This window comes from Buteo buteo, chromosome Z, assembly GCF_964188355.1.
Source record: "Buteo buteo chromosome Z, bButBut1.hap1.1, whole genome shotgun sequence".
NCBI lineage: Eukaryota > Metazoa > Chordata > Aves > Accipitriformes > Accipitridae > Buteo > Buteo buteo.
In genome coordinates this window covers 88,862,403-88,878,960 of record NC_134204.1, presented here as the reverse complement: position 1 = coordinate 88,878,960, position 16,558 = coordinate 88,862,403, and the positions used below count along the sequence as shown (strand labels likewise).

The 16,558-nt window shown below is 64.7% G+C and overlaps 3 protein-coding genes across 3 annotated transcripts; 2 read left to right on the top strand and 1 right to left on the bottom strand.

Annotated features, from left to right (window-relative positions):
- The first annotated feature begins 139 nt into the window (after positions 1-139).
- On the top strand, positions 140-7,537 carry HNRNPUL1 (heterogeneous nuclear ribonucleoprotein U like 1). Its single transcript, XM_075019611.1, has 15 exons — positions 140-1,050; positions 2,067-2,201; positions 2,290-2,755; positions 2,840-2,913; positions 3,015-3,154; positions 3,228-3,327; positions 3,433-3,545; positions 3,636-3,902; positions 3,994-4,116; positions 4,191-4,319; positions 4,868-5,036; positions 5,115-5,426; positions 5,519-5,718; positions 5,812-5,946; positions 7,231-7,537. The coding sequence occupies exons 1-15, from the start codon at positions 801-803 to the stop codon at positions 7,342-7,344; spliced, it is 2,727 nt and encodes a 908-aa protein (XP_074875712.1). The 5' UTR covers positions 140-800; the 3' UTR covers positions 7,345-7,537.
- Positions 7,538-8,095: 558 nt separating this feature from the next.
- On the top strand, positions 8,096-11,996 carry CCDC97 (coiled-coil domain containing 97). The gene is made up of 5 exons (XM_075020334.1): positions 8,096-8,147; positions 8,999-9,570; positions 10,617-10,853; positions 10,964-11,093; positions 11,195-11,996. Exons 2-5 carry the CDS (start codon positions 9,060-9,062, stop codon positions 11,301-11,303), a joined length of 987 nt encoding a protein of 328 aa, XP_074876435.1. The 5' UTR covers positions 8,096-8,147; positions 8,999-9,059; the 3' UTR covers positions 11,304-11,996.
- Positions 11,988-16,311, bottom strand: TGFB1 (transforming growth factor beta 1). Its single transcript, XM_075020333.1, has 7 exons — positions 15,970-16,311; positions 14,680-14,855; positions 14,141-14,258; positions 13,953-14,039; positions 13,723-13,873; positions 12,831-12,984; positions 11,988-12,264 (listed from the first exon to the last, which is right to left on the bottom strand). The coding sequence occupies exons 1-7, from the start codon at positions 16,274-16,276 to the stop codon at positions 12,106-12,108; spliced, it is 1,152 nt and encodes a 383-aa protein (XP_074876434.1). The 5' UTR covers positions 16,277-16,311; the 3' UTR covers positions 11,988-12,105.
- Positions 16,312-16,558: the final 247 nt, after the last annotated feature.

The window sequence follows — 16,558 nt, the reverse complement described above, 5'->3', positions numbered from 1 at the left end:
CTCCCCCCCCCCATAAAGCCCCTTGTCCTGCACCCGTCTCGGCTGCTTTGGGGGGCTGGGGGGGGGGCGGGGGGGCACGCGGGGGGGCGTGGGTGGGCACGGGGGGCGGGATTTGGGGTTCGGGCCCAAAGCGCCCGGGATTCGGCCAATGGGAATGCGGCGCTTCCCGCCCGCCAGCCAATAGGAGGTCGGCACTCGTTGCTAGGCAGCGCAGGGCGGTAGCACGCGTAGACGCCGCCGGGGTTCCCCCAATGGTGTCGCGCCCGCCCCAGCCCGCCCGCGGCTCCGCCAATGGGGGACGGCAGCACGGCTCCCGGCCCGCCAATGAGAGCCGGGCTGGGGTCGCCCCGCCCTCCATGCGAAAGCAGCCAGTGGGAAGTGAGCGCCTTCCCTGTGGGCTCGCCCCTACCCTGACAGGCAGGGAAGCCAGCCAATGGAAGCGCAGGCAGGCGCGGGGTCGCTCTCGCCACTATTGGCCAGAAGGCCGCGTGAGCCCGCCCTCTCCCTGTGTCAATCAAGACGGCTCCCGGGGGCTGGCCCCAGCGGCCCAGGGGGAGGAGACAAACGTCCTTCCAGCCAATGAAGAGCCGCGTTACAGCGCAACTCCCACTGCCGCCCAATGAGCGCCCGCTTTGCAAAGCGGGACTGAGCGGGAGCTGGGCGAGAGAGGCGGGGCCGGCGCGGAGGGGCGGGGACAGCGTGCTGCCCAATGGAGAGGCGCGTTACAAGCGGCGGGACGGCGGTGGACCAATGGCGGCGCGTCTTGCAGAGCGGCGCGGGCCGGGGAGGGGAGGAGGGCGATGGCGGCCATTTTGAGCCGGGCCCGTCGGTGGCGCCTCGATGGCCGGGCCGCGGCGGCGTTGAGCGACGGGGCCATGGACGTGCGGCGGCTGCGGGTCAACGAGCTGAAGGAGGAGCTGGGCCGCCGCGGCCTGGACACCCGTGGCCTCAAGGCCGAGCTGGCCGAACGGTTGCAGGCGGCTCTGGAGGCGGAGGATGCCCGGCGGGGGCCCGGTGCGGCCGGCGGGGACCCGGCCCCCGACGGACACTGTAAGGGCCGTGGGGTGCCCGGGGCCCCGCGCTGAGGGACGGGTCGGGTCGGGTCGGGCCCCCTCCCTGCTCCCTCTCCGGTGGCCCCCGGCGGGGCTGGGCTCGCCCCCTCCTCCAGGGGCCCGGCCCCCCTTCCCTGAGGGGCCCGACTCCCCGGTCCCCCCTTCCCTGAGGGGCCCTGTGCCCCTTTCCCTGACGCCGGTCCCTCCGTTCCCTCAGGGGCCCGATTACCTCGTCCCCCTCCCACTTCTTTCAGGTGGGGTCCTTCTACTGTCCTCTCCCTGAGGGGGTCTGTCCCCCCATTTCCCCCCCACCTTCTCCCCTCCTCACGCAGGGACCTGCCCCCCCCCCCCCCCCCGCCCTCCCGGTTTTGGGTTCTTCCAGGGTCCCCAGTTGCCTCCCCCACGCTCTGGGCACCCCTGACAGCGGCTTCACTTCCCTGAGAGCTGCTGGGGCCAAGCAGGGCCCCCCCATCAGTGTGGGGCTGAGCCATATTCCAGCATCATCGTCCCCCCCCACCCCGGCCAGTTCTGATCTAGAGGAGACCCTAGGTGGGTTTCATCTGCCCCTGAGCATGCTGTTGCCCCTAAAGCAGTTCAGGGAGCCCAAGGGGAGGCTTTGCTGCCACAGCTGTGGGTCAGGGGGGTAAGGAGGCGGCGGGGGGCCGGCGTGCCCAATGCGGGGAGCAGCTCTCTGTTGTCGCTGCCATTCTTGTGCTGGTGGCCGTTTCCCCTCATGCTGCTCTTGCCAAGTGCTTCAAGTTTAAAAACCAAACCCTTCTGCCACAGGTGCCCATCGGGGCGCGGACTCGCTGGTCGCCGTGCCGGGGATCCCCTCGGCGAATTCGGGGTGACCCCACGAGCGGGATGCCGGATCCCTCGTCCCGCACTGGTTCTGATCGTCCCCGCGGGGCCGCAGACGCCCGCCAAGTCCCCCTCCCGCCTTGTCTGTCCTCTTCTCCAAATAAACCGGTAACACCTGACTTATTTCCTGCTTTTTTCTCCCTGGCTTTGAAGATGGCATCGACACCAACAGCCACACGAGCGAGCCCCAGGGCTACCAGCCATACGAGCATAGCGGCCTCAAGCCAGACGCAGAGCCCGGCTACGAGAGGAGAGCGTTGGACCAAGAACACCCTGTCCTGCACCAAGGTAAGGGTCGGGGGGGCCCACCAGCAGCACCGTGGCTGTGCCGGCCTGGCTTCCACTGTTTCCACGCCGCTCGCTGTTCCTCCCGCAGAGATGAAGCTGCCAGAAACAAAGCCTGAAGAGCCCCCTGCTCCCGCCTACAACGTTCCCCCTCCCAACTACAGCACACCCGCTCCCCCCTACAACATCCCCCCACCCCCCACCTACAACGCACCCCCGGCCGGTTACGGCGCACCGCCGACCGGCTACACCGCTCCTGCCTACAGCGCGCCGCCGGCCGGCTACAGCACCCCGGCCCCAGGTTACAGCGCTCCCCCCGCCGCCTACAGCACCCCTCCTGCCTACAGCACTCCCCCACCCACCTACAGCACCCCCCCTGCCTACAGTGCTCCCCCCGCCGCCTACAGCACCCCTGTCCCCCCCACCTACAACGCTCCCCCGGGCGGCTACAGCGCGCCGGACCCCTCGCAGCCCCGGCTGCCGCCACCGCAGCCCCGCAAACGGCCGTACGAGGAGCAGCGGGGCCGGGGTTATTACGAGCACCGCGAGGACAAGAGGTGAGTGCTCCCTGAAATCTGGTGTCCCACAATTCAGTGCGTTCGCCCCTCTGCCGTGCTGAGTCCTCCTTGTTTCCGCTCCAGGGGCCGCTCGCCGCAGCCGCCTGCCGAGGATGATGAGGAGGATTTTGACGACACGCTGGTGGCCATCGATACTTGTGAGTGCCCCGAAAAGCGGCGGGGGGGTGGCAGGAGAAACCCCCCCCCCCCCTTCCCTGGTTGGGGAGCCTGACATGTGGCTTCCACCCCTTACCTCCAGACAACTGCGACCTGCACTTCAAAGTCGCCCGGGACCGGTACAGCGGCTATCCCCTCACCATCGAGGGCTTCGCCTACCTCTGGTCGGGCGCCCGTGCCACCTACGGCGCGCGGCAGGGCCGCGTCTGCTACGAGATGAAGGTGAGCGACGCTGGGTCCCGCCGAGGCGTCCCGGTGCCAGCGACGACGTCCCCGACTCCATCTCTCTTCCCAGGTTAATGAGGAGATCTCCGTTAAGCACCTGCCTTCTACCGAGCCAGACCCCCACGTGGTGCGGGTGGGCTGGTCACTGGATTCCTGTAGCACCCAGCTGGGTAAGGGTGCAGGCAGCTGCCACCACTGGGGTTTTGGGGTCTGCGGTGGTGGGGGGCTCTCCCCCCAGCCTGAGCGCGGCCCGGCCGTTCCACCCCCCTACCCAGGTGAGGAACCTTTCTCCTATGGCTATGGTGGCACCGGCAAGAAGTCAACTAACTGCAAATTCGAAAACTATGGGGAAACCTTCGCTGAAAATGACGTCATCGCCTGCTTGGTGGTGAGTCCCCTCGCCGTCCCCTGTGTCCCACCGGCATGCCCAGCCCCGCCACCCCCCGCCTCAGGGGTCTCACCACCATCCCCACCGCAGGACTTTGAGTGCGGGGAAGAGGTGGAGATGTCCTTCATGAAGAACGGCAAATGGTTGGGGGTGGCTTATCGGGTGCGGAAGGAGCTGCTGGGCGGCCGGGCCCTCTTCCCCCACGTCTTGGTGAAGAACTGCGCCATCGAGTTCAACTTCGGGCAGAGAGAAGACACCTATTTCTCCGTCCCACCCGGTTTCACCTTCATCCAACACCTGCCTGTGGCCGAGCGCGTCCGTGGCACTCTTGGTCCTAAGAGCAAAGCCGAGTGCGAGGTGCGGAGCTGCCAGGATGAGGTTGGAGGAGGGAAAAGAGATGACGGCGCGGGGCCTAGCCGTGACGCCAATGCTGCCTCTTTCCACCCAGATCCTGATGATGGTGGGCTTGCCTGCCGCGGGGAAGACGACGTGGGCTGTCAAGCACGCGGCCGCCAACCCTTCCAAGAAGTACAACATCCTGGGAACCAATGCCATCATGGATAAAATGAGGGTAAGGCATCACCCACGTCCCCTCCGCCGTGCCTGCCGGGCCCCCAACCGGCATCACCGTCCCCTCTTCCCCAGGTGATGGGTCTCCGGCGCCAGCGCAACTACGCGGGACGCTGGGACGTCCTCATCCAGCAAGCAACGCAGTGCCTCAACCGCCTCATCCAGATTGCCGCCCGCAAGAAACGCAATTATATCCTCGATCAGGTAGGGTGGCAGGGACATCTCCATCCCGACATGGGACTTCCCCCCAGGGTGGGATATTCCTCAGTGTTCCTGTCCCCACGTTCCTCGGGGTCCTCTCATCCCCACATTCCTCGCTGTCCCCGGCACGGGATGTCTGTCACCGTCCTCCCATTCCTACATCCCTCGCTGTGCCTGCCACGGGACATCCCTTGCCATCCCACACCCCTCGGTGTTGCGTCCCCCTCACCAGGAAACTGAGCCCAACCCACGGGTGATACCCAGCGTCCCCAAAAAGCGTCTCAATCTCTTGCTGTATGCTCTCCCTTCCCCGTCCCTGCTCTGTTCCCCGCTGAAAACTTCTATTTAGAAGACAAAAGCTGCTTTTTTCCCCAAAATGGTCCTGTGCCGCGTGGGACAAGGGAATTGTCTAAAACGGGTGTTTCTTTCCCTGCTCCCTCTGGTTTAGGGTGAATTACCTCTGGGTGTTTTTGGGGAGGAAGGAGGGGAAAAAAAAAAAGTCAAAACCTCCCAAACCAGCAATAACCTTTTTCTGCCGTTCCCACCGGCAGACCAACGTCTACGGCTCGGCCCAGCGCCGAAAAATGCGTCCCTTTGAGGGTTTCCAGCGTAAGGCCATCGTCATCTGTCCCACCGACCAGGACCTGAGGGACCGCACCGTCAAACGGACCGACGAGGAGGGGAAAGACGTGCCGGATCACGCCGTGCTGGAGATGAAAGGTGGGACCCTTGGCATGGGAGGGGTTTTTTTGGGGAGGGGGGGGGGCTTTTTTTTTTTAGTGTTTTCATCTGTTTTAGCCAATTTCACGCTGCCGGAGGCGGGCGAATTCCTGGACGCGGTGCTGTATGTGGAGCTACAGCGGGAGGAGGCGGAGGCGTTGGTCCGGCAGTACAACGAGGAGGGCAGGAACGCCGGACCACCCCCCGAAAAACGTTTTGACGGAGGCGGCGGACGCCCCCCTGCTTTCCGCGGTCGTGGCGGCGGTTTCCAACGTTTCGACGGTCGCGGGGGGAACACCGCGACCACTACGCGGGGTGGTTTCCAGAACCGCGGCGGCGGTGGAGCCGGCTTCCGTGGCGGTGGCGGAGGCAACGGCGGCACTGGCACAGGTAAGGGACCCCTCCCCAAAATCCCCCCCCTGCTCTTTACCCCATTTTGTGTGCCCCCCACCTCCCGCTTTCCCCCCGCCCCGTTCCCGTAGGATTCAACCGCGGCGGTTACACCTCCAACCGCTGGGGCAGCAACAACCGGGACTCCTCCGCCAACAACCGGGGCGGTTACAACCGTAACGCCCAACCCGCCGGCGGCTACAGCCCGGCTCGCGGCACGACCGGCTACAAGGCGAGCGGCAGTACCCCCCCGGCCGGCGCAGCCCCCCCCAGCTACAGCCAAGGGCAGCAGGTACCCCCCTCCCACATCCCCCTAAACCAGGGGTGCCCCCCCACCCAGCACCCTCACCCCGGTTCTAACCATGCTCCCCCCTACCCCTCCCAGGGCGGCTACGGCCAGGGTGGCTACAACCCCCCCAGTTACGGCTACGGCAGCTATGGCGGCTACGGGCAGAGCTACCCCCAGCCCCCCCCGCCCACCGGGCAGAGCTATGGGCAGAGCTATGGGCAGTACCAGCAGGTGCGGGGGGGCACTTCGGGAGGGGAAAAAAAAAAACCAAAACAGCATTTTGGGGAGGGGAAGAACAATCCCGACGTTTTGGGGAGGGGGAAAAAAAACCTCAGCGTTTTGGGGAGGGGAAAAAAAAACTACCCCAATGTTTGGGGGGGGGGGTGTGGAAATGGTGATTTGGGGGGTTGTTGGGGTGAAACTTTGGGTTTTGGGGAGAGTGGGGGTGGGACTTTGGGGTAAAGCATGCATTTTGTGGGAGGAGGGGGGATTTCAAGGTAAAACACGTTTTGTGGGAGGAGGGGGGGGAATTTTGGGGTAAAACACGCATTTTGTGGGAGGAGGGGGGATTTCGGGGTAAAACGCGTTTTGTGGGAGGAAGGGGGATTTGGGGAGGGGAAATTGCTGATTTGGGGAAGACAGGGGTGAGGTTTTTGGAGTGAAACACTCTGCTTCGGAGGATGGGGATGAGGTTTTGGGGAGGAAAACACTAATTTGGGGAGGGAGAGGATATGGTTTGGGGTTGAAACTTTTTTTTGGGAGGGTGGGGATGGGCTTTTGGGGAGGAAAAGGCCGGTTTTGTCGGGAAAGGGGATGGGATTTTGGGGTGATAGCCCCTTTTTGGGAGGACAGGGATGGGGTTTGGGGGTAGAAACTCCATTTTTGGGAGGATATGGATTGGATTGTGTGAGTAAAATGCCAATTTGGGGAGGAAGAGGATGGGGTTTTGGGGTGAAACTTGTATGTTTTAGGAGGATGGGGTTTTGGGGTGAAACTTATTTTTTCGAAGGATGGGGATGTGTTTTTGTGGAGGAAAAGGCTAATTTTGGGGGGGAAGGGGATGGAATTTTGGGAAGAAAACCCCTTCTTGGGAGGATGGAGATGGGTTTTGGGGAGGAAGGGGATGGGATTTGGGGGTAAAACACTCCTTTTTGGGACCTAGGGCATGGAATTTTGGGGTAAAAAAAACCCACCTTGGGAGGACAAAGAAGGGATTTGGGGGTGATAACCCCTTTTTGGGAGGGAAGGGAATTGAGGACAGAAGCCCCCCTTTTTGGGAGGGTGAGGAAGGGATTTTGGGGTGGAAAAAAAACCTTTTGGGGAGGGCACCAGTGGTTTTGGGGGGGGCAGAAACGCTCATTTTCTGAAGGCTGAGGTTAAGGATGGGGAAACCCCCCTTTTTTAAGGCAACAGTGATAGGATTTGGGGACAGAACCCCCCTTTTCTCAGCAACAGGGTTTTGGAGGGGGGGGGGATATGGGGGTGCTCACGCCCCCCTTTTCTCCCCCCTCCCAGTATGCCCAGCAGTGGAGCCAGTACTACCAGCACCAGGGTCCCTGGCCCCCCTACTACGGCACCTATGACTACAGCGGCTACGGCAGCTCCCAGGGGGGGGCTAGCGCCCAGTGATCCCCCCCACACCTCCCTCTCCCCCCCCCCCCGTGTGTGTGTCTCCCCACCTTCCCCTCCCCAAAACGTTATGGGATTTTGTGTTTTTTTGGTTTTGTTTTGTTTTGTTTTTCCCCCCCACTCTTGCCGTCTGTTAAAAAAAAAAAAAAAAAAAAAAAGGAAAAAAAATTATTTTTAACCTCAAAAAGAGACTCGGGTGGTTGGAGCCTCCCCTGCTTTGGGTCACCCCCTCAACCTCTTTTTTGGGCCACATTTCCCTTTTTGGGCTGTTTTCCCCCCATTTGGCCCCATTTTCCTTATTTTTGACTCCCTTGTTTTCACCTGTTTTTCCCCATTTTTCCTGCCTCCACACCCTCCTCATTGGGCCCTTCTGGGCGCCCCTCCCTTATTGCTCCCCCCTCCCTTCTAGGGGGCTGTTTTACAGGAATTTTGGGTTTTTTTCCCCCATTTTGGAGTGTTTTGGGATGGGGGGTTGGCCTTTGGTTTTTACTACCGCCCCCCCTCTGTGGAGGAAGGGAAAGAAAAGAGTTAAAAACAACAACAACAACAACAAAAAAAAAAAAAAGAGAAAAATTGCCCCCGGCCAGCGCTTGGCCCCTGCCCGTCTCGCCTCTTTCATCCCCTGCCGTTTTGGGGTGAATTGGGGCTTTTTTGGCTTTCGACCCCTGACCTTTGACCCCCGCGGAGTCCGGGGGGGGAACCGAAGCGTCGCGGAACGTTCGGTGCGGGGTTCGGGGGGGAGAGGGGGGAAGGAAGTTGGGTGCGCCGGAAGTGACGCGCGAGCGGGACGGAGGCGGCGGCGGGTGAGGCGCGGGCGCGCGGGGGCGGTGTCGCATTTAAACGGGGCCGGGTTGCGTCCGGGGGGGGGGGGGGGGGGGGTTGATGGAGTTTGGGGGGGCCCGGGGACACCCCACCCCCCCCACCCCCTGATTCCCACCTCCCCTCCCAAGACCCGCGGGAGTCCCCCAGCTCTGTGGGTCACGGTTCTCGGGGGTCCCTGCGGCGTTTTCCCCGCCTTACCTGAAGGGTCTGGGGATCCATGAGGGGTGTACCGTCCCCCGCCGCCCCCCCCCCACTTCCCTGAGGGATTTGGGGTCCCCCTGGGGGTCGTTCCTCCGCTTTCCTGAGGGATCTGGGGTCTTCTGAGCGGGGGGGAGGTCTCCCTTCAGTCCGTGAGGCCTTTGGGGTCCACTGAGGTGTGTGTCCCATACCCCCCCCTTTTCATGAGGTATTCGGGGGTCCCCCCCCTCATTCTGTGAGGCCTTTGGGGTCCCCAGAGATGTGTCCCCCTTTCCCTGAGGCTTTTGGGGTCCTCTGAGGGGTCCCCCCCTTTCCTGAGAGATCTGGAGGGTTCCTCTCCCCTCATTCTGTGAGGCCTTTGAGGTCCCCTGAAATGTCCCCCCTGCTTCCTTGAGGCCTTTGGGGTCCCCTGAGGGGTCCCCCCCCATTCTGTGAGGTCTTTGGGGTCCCCTGAGGTGTTGTTTCCCCCCCTTCCCTGCAGGATTTGGGGTGCCTCCCCCCGAGCCTCCTCTCAGGCTTTAGGACCCCCCTAGTCCCTTGGGGACCCTCCCTCTTCCTTGGGGTCCCCCCACATCCCTTTGGTGTCCCGCCCCAGTCTCCAGGGAGGGTGCTAATGGTGCCCCCTCATCCCCAGGCAGTGCCCACCAGCAGCTGAGGGGCACCCCAAAACCGAAACCCAGCGCCCCCTCCCCGCCATGGCAGTGGAGCCAGAGCCTGTGGCGGGGTGGGACCCCAAAACCGAGGGGGATCCCAGTGTCACCGAGCAGGAGCTGGACCCCGCAGCGACCGAGGGGGACCCCTTGTCCCCAGAGCAGGACCCCCCAGCGGAACGGGACCCCAAAATGTTGAAGCGGGACCCCGTGTCCCCGAAGAGAGACTTTGCTGCGACGTCGGAACCCAAAGTGAGAAAGCGGGACCCCAAAATATCAAAGCGGGACGCCAAAATGTCGAAAAAGGACCCCACGTCCCCCCCACGGGACCCCGTGTCACCTCAGTGGGACTCCAGCGTGACGAAGCAGGACCCCCCTTCCCCGACGGGGGACCCCACGGCGGATGAGGATCCCCTTTTCCTCGAAAGCTTTCCTGGGGGGATGGGGGCTGAGCGCTGGCGCCCCGAAATCGGCCCCCTGGGGCGTCCCCGCCGCCCCTCTGCCCGAACCCACCTCCGCAACCGCCGCTACGCCGCTCTGCGACAGCTCATCCAAGGTCTGGGGGGGGTCCCTGACGTCCCCGGGGGGGTTTCCTGATGTCCCCCGGTGGGGAGGGGTGTCCGTAACATCCTTATGGCATCCCCGACGCCCCAGCGGGGGGGTTCCTGTCAGGTCCCAAAACCCCCCAGGAATTCCCTCAGGTCCCCACGTGCTCCTCCAGGGCTCATGAGGGGGGTCCCCAGGTTCCCTTTGGGCCCCCCCCGGTTTTCTGCAGGCTTTGGAGTTCCCCTAACTCCTCTCTCAGCTTTGGGCCCCCCCCCCGCATCTTCCCTTGGATTTTGGGGTCTTCCATTTCTTTTTGGGTTTTGAGCCTCCCACCCCCCGCCCATTCCTCTTTGGATTTGGGGTCCCCCATTTCCGCTAGTGTTTCAGGATCCCCCCCCTCCATTTTCCCCTTGGGCTTTGGGGTCCTGTCCCCCCCAGTCCACTTTGGGGTTAGGGTCCCCCATTTTTCCCCAGTGTTTCAAGGTCCCTTTATTTTGGCTGTGGGGTCCCCCATTTCTTTTTGGGTTTAGCACACACACCCCCTGTCATTCCTCTTCAGGTTTTGGGACCTCCTTTTCCCCATGGATTTTTGGGGTCCCCCATTTCCTTTTGGGTTTTGAGTCCCCCAGCCCCCCCCCCCGGGTTTGGGGTCCCCCCCATTTTCCCTGGGGTTTCAATGTCTCCCCATTTCCCCTCGGGCTTTGGGGGTCCTCCCTGGGGTTTCAGGATCCTGTTAATACCCCTGGGGCTTAGGGTTGACTCCCCCCTTTCCCCCATGGGTTTTTGGGGCCCCCATTCCCCTTTGGGTTTGGGGTCCCCCATTTCTCCTGGGGTTTCCCCCCCCCCAGTTCCTTTTATGTTTGGGGTCCCCTCCCATTTTGCCTGGCGTTTCGAGGCTGTCCCCTATTTCCCCTTGGTCTTTGGTGCCATTCTCCTTTGAGTGTGTGGGGTCCCCCATTTCCCCTTTGTCTTTGGGGGGGTCCACCATTTCTCCTGGGGTTTCAGGGTCCCCCGCCCCCCATTTTGATCCCCATTCTCTCCCTTCCCCCCTCACAGGCGGGGAGTACTTCAGCGAAGAGGAGATGCGAGCACGGGAACCTCTGCTCTACCAGCACTACATCGGGCAATATCGGGGTGCCGAACCCCTCCTGGGGGACCCCTCCATCACCCCCCACCCCTTGGGGACCCCCCCAGGCCCCCAGTCTCTGACGGGGCTGCTGCTGCGCTCGGTGGAGGAGGCAGCTGTGCAGCAACGCCTGCGCCGGCAGCGCCTGCGGGACGGCGACAGTGGAGGTCAGCCGGGGCGAGGGGGGGGACCCCAAGGATTTTGGGGGGGGGTGGGAATATCTTAGCATGACATGGCAGGATGGGGGGGTTCACACCTCTCTGTCCTCCCCTTCCAGATGAGGAGGGGGACTCCTCACCGGACCCCTGGGTGCCCGACGCGGCCGAACGGGCGATGCTGCGGGAGGAATTCACCAGCCGCATGTACCAGCGCTTCCTGGACGGGGAGGACGGGGACTTTGACTACAGGTGACACTCCCGTGGGGTTTTGGCGGGGGGCGGGGGGGGGCCCAGATGCTTGGCTCCCGCTGCTGAGTTCCCCCCTTGTCATTTCCCCACCCCCCTCATAGCCAGGTGGATGAGAACCCCGACCTGGACAACCTGGATATCGTCTCACGGGATGCCGAGGAGCGTTACTTCGACGAGGAGGAACCCAGCGATGCCCCCCAGCTCGAGTAGGGCCCCCCCTCTCCCAAACCACCCCCCCCTCCTGCCCTGAGGCTGGTGGTGTGGGGCAGCAGTGGCGGGGGGGGGGACATCATACAGAACACGTGGGGTGCACAGACAGGGTGTTTTCAGCAGGGAAGCCCCAGGGGGGGTGTGTGTGGGGGGTGACCTCACCCTGCATTTGTCATCGCCCGGGGGGGGGCCCCTTGAGTCACCCCACGGCAGGGGGTGGTCACCCCACACATCCCCCCCTACACACACACTTCCCTGGCGTCTGGGCTGGGCTCCTGTGGTTTCGCAGCTCCTCCTGACCCCCCCACGCATGTGTCTGTGGCTCACAGGCCTGGGGAGGCAGCGAGGGAGGGGGGGTCCTCAGGCATCTGGACCCCCCCCCACACACACACGGCTTCAACCACAGCCCCACACCCCGGCGATGAGTCGCTGTGGGTCCCCGTGGGTGGCTGCCGGCCCCGGACACCTGGGTCCACAAGGCACCGGATCCCCCCTCGTGTGCCCCCCATCCCTGGGGGGGGCTGGTGGGCCGTTTCCTGCCCCCCCCTCCTCCGGAAGGATATTTTTATCCTGTCCCGGGGCCCTTCCGCCCCCGCGGGGGCCAGAACGCCGCCAAAAAAGCAGAAGCTGAGCCAAAACATCCCCGTCCCCATTCCCCCCCCCCCAAAAAAAGGAAGAATCGGCTAAAAATTAAATAAGTTTTTTTTTTTTTGCTGAGGCGCCAGGGGAGAAGGAGGGGATGGGGAGGTGTCGGGGTGTTGGGACGGCGCCGGGGTTGGGGGGGTTTTAGAGGCGGGGGGTGTCAGCTGCATTTGCAAGCGCGGACCACCATGTTGGAGAGCTGTTCCACCCGGGCCTTGCGCCCCACGTAGTAGACGATGGGGAGGGGGTCGAGGGTCTGGGGGACGCAGCACGGCGCCGCCGAAGCCCCCGGGTTGTGCTGGTTGTACAGCGCCAGCACCTGTAAAGAGGGGGGGGTCATTCCCTGCCGTGTCAGGGATCTTCCAGGGGGGGCACAGCACCTGCCTCCTCCCCAGATCCAGGGGAACACCCTGGGGACCCCAGTGTATGCCCCTCGGCTCCCTCCTGTCCTGCATCGTCCCAACCCTGGAGATGGGGGTCCAGGACCCCCCCCCCCAGACCCACATCCCCCTCTCCCCAAGATCCCCCACTCTCCAAGGGGCCCCCACACACACCCAGGGCACCCAGGTGTGTGTCCCCCTGTTATCCCCAAGGGGACCCAAATGTCTGGGACCCCCACCCCTCCTCTCCCCAGGGGACACAAGGCACCCCCACACTCTTCAGAGGGACCCCCCGGCCCCCCCCTTCTCCCCAGGGGGCCCAGGTGTGTCCCCCCCTTTCTCCCCAATGGCACCCAAACATCTGGAACCCACGTCCTCCCCCTCTCCCCAGAGACCCCCAGACCCATCCCACCTTTCCCCAAGGGTCCCAGCCCCCTGCCACCCTCAAGGGATACCCCGGGGGGGGTGCTGTGTGTGTGTGTGCATGCCCCCCCCCCCAGCCCACCTTGGTGTACTGGGTGTCAGCGCTCCAGATGTAGGGACAGGGCCCCATGCAGAAGTTGGCCATGTAGCCCTTGGGCTCGTGGATCCACTTCCACTGCAGATCCTTACGGAAATCAATGTACAGCGGCCGCACGCAGCAGTTCTTCTCCTCCGTCCTGGGCGGGGGGGGGGGGGAAATGGATGTCCCTGGGGGTCCCCAACCCTCCCCAGGGGGGGATCTGGGGGTCCCTAAGGGTCCCCAGCCCTCCCTGGGAGGTGTGTGTGTGGGAAACTTGGGTCTCTCCAGCCCTCCTCAGGGGAGCCCTGGGGGTCTCTCAGGATCCCTGGGGGGGATCCGGGTGTCTCTGGGGGTCCCCAGCCCTCCCCAGGGGGGACCTGGGTGTCTTTGGGGGTCCCCAGGCCTCTCTGGGGTGGGGGGATCCAGGCATCTCTGGGGGACCCCAGCCCTCTCTGAGGGGGATCAGGGTGTTTTTGGGGGACCTGGCTGTCTCTGGGGGGACCTGGGTGTCTTTGGGGGACCCCCAGGTGTCTCCAGGGTTTTCCGGGTGTCTCTAGAGATCCCCAGCCCTCTCTGGGGGGGACTTGGATGTCTCTGGGGGACCCCAGCCCTCTCTTGGGGGGAGACCTGGGTGTCTCTGAGGGCCCCTGGCCCTCTCTGGGGGGGATCTGGACATCTCTGGGGGTCTCCAGTCCTCACTGGGGGGCACCTGGGTGTTTCTGGGAGACCTGGGTGTCTCTGGGGGTCCCAGCCCCCTCTGGGCGGACCCAAACATCTGAGGGACCCTGAGCCCTCCTCAAGAGGAACCTGAGCATCTCTGGGGGGACCGAAACATTTGGGGGGACACCCAGGCTTCCCGGGGCAGGGATGGGGGGGGTGAGGGGGGGGTGCTGACCCGAAGCAGTATTCGGCGTCGAGGGCGCGGCGGCGGCGGGAGCTGTGGAGGTCGTTGGCACGATCGGGGGGCAGCGACATGGCCAGGACGTAGGGCACCCGCCGGCGCTTCTTGGCGATGCCCTGCATGTCCCCTCGCTGCTGCTCGAAGCCTGCGGGGAGAAGGGCTGGCACCGGGGACGGGGACACAGGAGACCCCCACACATACTCCCCCCCCCAAAACCGCGGTACCTTCGATGGTGATGCGCATGTTGTTGGTGGCACCGGGACCCTGCTCGCAGGGACAGTGGACGCTCAGCTTGAACATGCCCAGGGACTCTGCGGGATTGGGGGGGGTGGTGAGAAAGGCCATGGGGGGTCCTTGAGGATGGGGTTGGGGAAGGGGGAGACACGGGGACGGGACCCCCCCCCGGACTTACCGCTGCTGCTGAGCCACTGTTTGACGACGTCGGTGACGTCGAACCAGAGCCATTCCTCCTCCTTCGTCACCTGCACCGAGCGCCCGTGCAGGTACCGCCACGAGGCGTTGCCGTAGCCCTGCGTCCCCAACGCCGTGGATGGGGGGGGGTGTCCCCAAAACATCCCCCGCATCCCCAGGATGCATCCGCGGGGCAAGGGGGTCCCCCCAAACCCCCTTATCGTGTCCCCAAACCCCCCCACCGTGCCCCCAAGCCCCCTCACCACATCCCCAAACCCCCCCACCATGTCCCCAAACAGTGGCCAGGGGGGTCCCCAAAGCCACCACGTCCCCAAAGCGCATCCGCGGGGTCCCCAAAGCCGCCGCGTCCCCTCTGCCCTCGCCATCCCTGTGCCTCTTCCTGCTGCAGAGCCCCCCCCAACACCCGCCGGGTCCCCAAACCCGGTGTCCCCCACGGCCGTGGCATCCCCCGTCCCTCGTCGCTGTGTCCCCACGCCTCCCGCCGCAGCGTCCCCTGTGCCCGTGTGTCCCCGTCCTCACCTGGTAGAGCTCGAGGCGCTGCTCGGCCCCCTGGTTCTCGGTGCTCGACCCCTGCCGCAGCATCCGCAGCTCGGCCCGGTGCAGCAGCGCTTCGTGCCCGATCTCGGCCCGTACCCGCGACGTGTTGAAGATGAAGAAGGTGCTGTGGCTCGTCGGGCGCCAGTGCTCCAGCGGGCCTGTGGGGACAGCGCTGTCACGTGGTGCCAGCCCACCGAGGCCTGCTTCCCTGTGCCATTCACTCTGGAGCGGAGTGATGGCCACAGTGGTTTGCTTTTCTCCCAGCTGCCCCATACGTGGAGCCTGGACCCTGATCACGGGGCTGCAGTGGGGTGGGGGGGGACAGCTTGGACACCCCAAGGACACAGCTTAGCACCGCTCCCCCCTCCCCTGCCCAGGGGACCCAGGTGTGCCCACACAACCCCCCCCCAGCAGGGAACCATGGGCCCAGCCAGGCCTCCTCAAGCTCAACAAAGCTCCTTCAGAGCCGGGAATTACTCAGCAAACCACAACGTCCGGCACATCCCCGAGCGCCACCGCGGCCGGGAGGAGCTGCTGGGGGGGACCAGGCGTCCAGCTGGGGGGGGGACGCGACCCAGGCGTCTGGGCCAGGGGTGCACCCAGGAGTCTGGGCTGGGGGGGGGGAGGACGCAGGCATTTGGCCTGGGGGAAAGGAACCCAAAGGAACCCAGGTGTCCAGGCTGGGGGGCACCCAGTTGTCCAGCCGGTGGGGGGGGAACCCAGGCGTCCAGCTACTGGGCATCTGGACACCCAGGCGTCCGGGATGGAAGGGACCCAGGGGTCCTGGCCAGGGGGGCCAGGAGGGGACACGGGGGTCCAGGTGAGGGGGAATGCAGACATCCTGGCCGGCAGAGACCCAGGTGTCCGAACCAAGGGGGACCCAGACGTCCAGCTGCCAGGCACCCAGGTATATGGGGGCTGGAGGGGACCCAAGGGTCCGGGCTGGAGGGGACCCAAGGGTCTGGGCCAGGGGGCACCCAGACATCCAGCTGCTGGACACCCAGGTATTGGGGCTGGAGGGGACCCAAGGGTCTGGACTGGAGGGTACCCAAGGGTCCGGGCTGGAGGGGACCCAAGTGTCAGGGCTGGAGGGGACCCAGGCATCCAGGCCAGGCAGTGGAGGGGGGGGACACACGACCCAGCCACCCGGGCATCGCTACCGCCACCCCCTCAGCAGCCCCCAAGCTCCCGAGCATCGTTCCCGCCACCCTCCCACGGGTGACCCAAGCCAGGGTCCCCAGGACCCCCCCCCACACACACACACACACTCACCTTCTCCGGGCGGTTCCATGGGAAAACGATGCAATTCCTTGGCGTAATACTCATCGGGGTCGTCGGGCGGGCGCGACTTGGCCCTTTGGCGCAGCAGCTCCTGGGTGCTGTTGTAAAGGGCCCGCACCTCCTCCGGTAACGGCCAGGGAGGGGGTTCGGCGGGGGGTGCCGGTAACCGGAGTTTGCTCAGAATTTGTCCCCGAACCGCTTCGATGCGTTTCCTCCGCGCCGCCTCCAGGTCCAGCGAACGGCACGTGGAGAGCGCCCGGGCCGCCCCCAGCAGCGCCAGCAGCACGGCCAGCTCCATCCCGGCACCGGCGACCACCCCCCCCACCCCCCCCCCACCCCCCCGGTCCTCAACCGGGATACCCCCCCTCCTGCGCACACCCCCCCCACACACACACCCCCCCAACCCACCCCTCTCCTGGACACCCCCGCACCGCCCGAACCCCGCAACTTTGCTCCCACCGCGCACACGCACCGGCCTTCCCACGCACCGCCCCCCCCCCCAGCCCCCGGTCTCCTTTTTCTCCCGGTGCTGCTCGATCCCGGTTCCCCGGTTCCCCGTCCCGGTCTCCCGGCGGGTTTT

Coding starts and splice junctions, on each gene's coding strand:
- CCDC97 (XM_075020334.1), top strand. CDS start 9,060: ATGGCAGTGGAGCCAGAGCCTGTGGCGGGGTGGGACCCCAAAACCGAG. Junction 10,854..10,963: donor GCGGGACGGCGACAGTGGAG/GTCAGCCGGGGC, acceptor CTCCCCTTCCAG/ATGAGGAGGGGGACTCCTCA. Junction 11,094..11,194: donor GACGGGGACTTTGACTACAG/GTGACACTCCCG, acceptor CCCCCCTCATAG/CCAGGTGGATGAGAACCCCG.
- TGFB1 (XM_075020333.1), bottom strand. CDS start 16,276: ATGGAGCTGGCCGTGCTGCTGGCGCTGCTGGGGGCGGCCCGGGCGCTC. Junction 14,259..14,679: donor AGCGCCTCGAGCTCTACCAG/GTGAGGACGGGG, acceptor TTGGGGACGCAG/GGCTACGGCAACGCCTCGTG. Junction 12,265..12,830: donor CTGACACCCAGTACACCAAG/GTGGGCTGGGGG, acceptor CCCTCTTTACAG/GTGCTGGCGCTGTACAACCA.
- HNRNPUL1 (XM_075019611.1), top strand. CDS start 801: ATGGCGGCCATTTTGAGCCGGGCCCGTCGGTGGCGCCTCGATGGCCGG. Junction 2,914..3,014: donor GCTGGTGGCCATCGATACTT/GTGAGTGCCCCG, acceptor CCTTACCTCCAG/ACAACTGCGACCTGCACTTC. Junction 3,546..3,635: donor ACGTCATCGCCTGCTTGGTG/GTGAGTCCCCTC, acceptor TCCCCACCGCAG/GACTTTGAGTGCGGGGAAGA.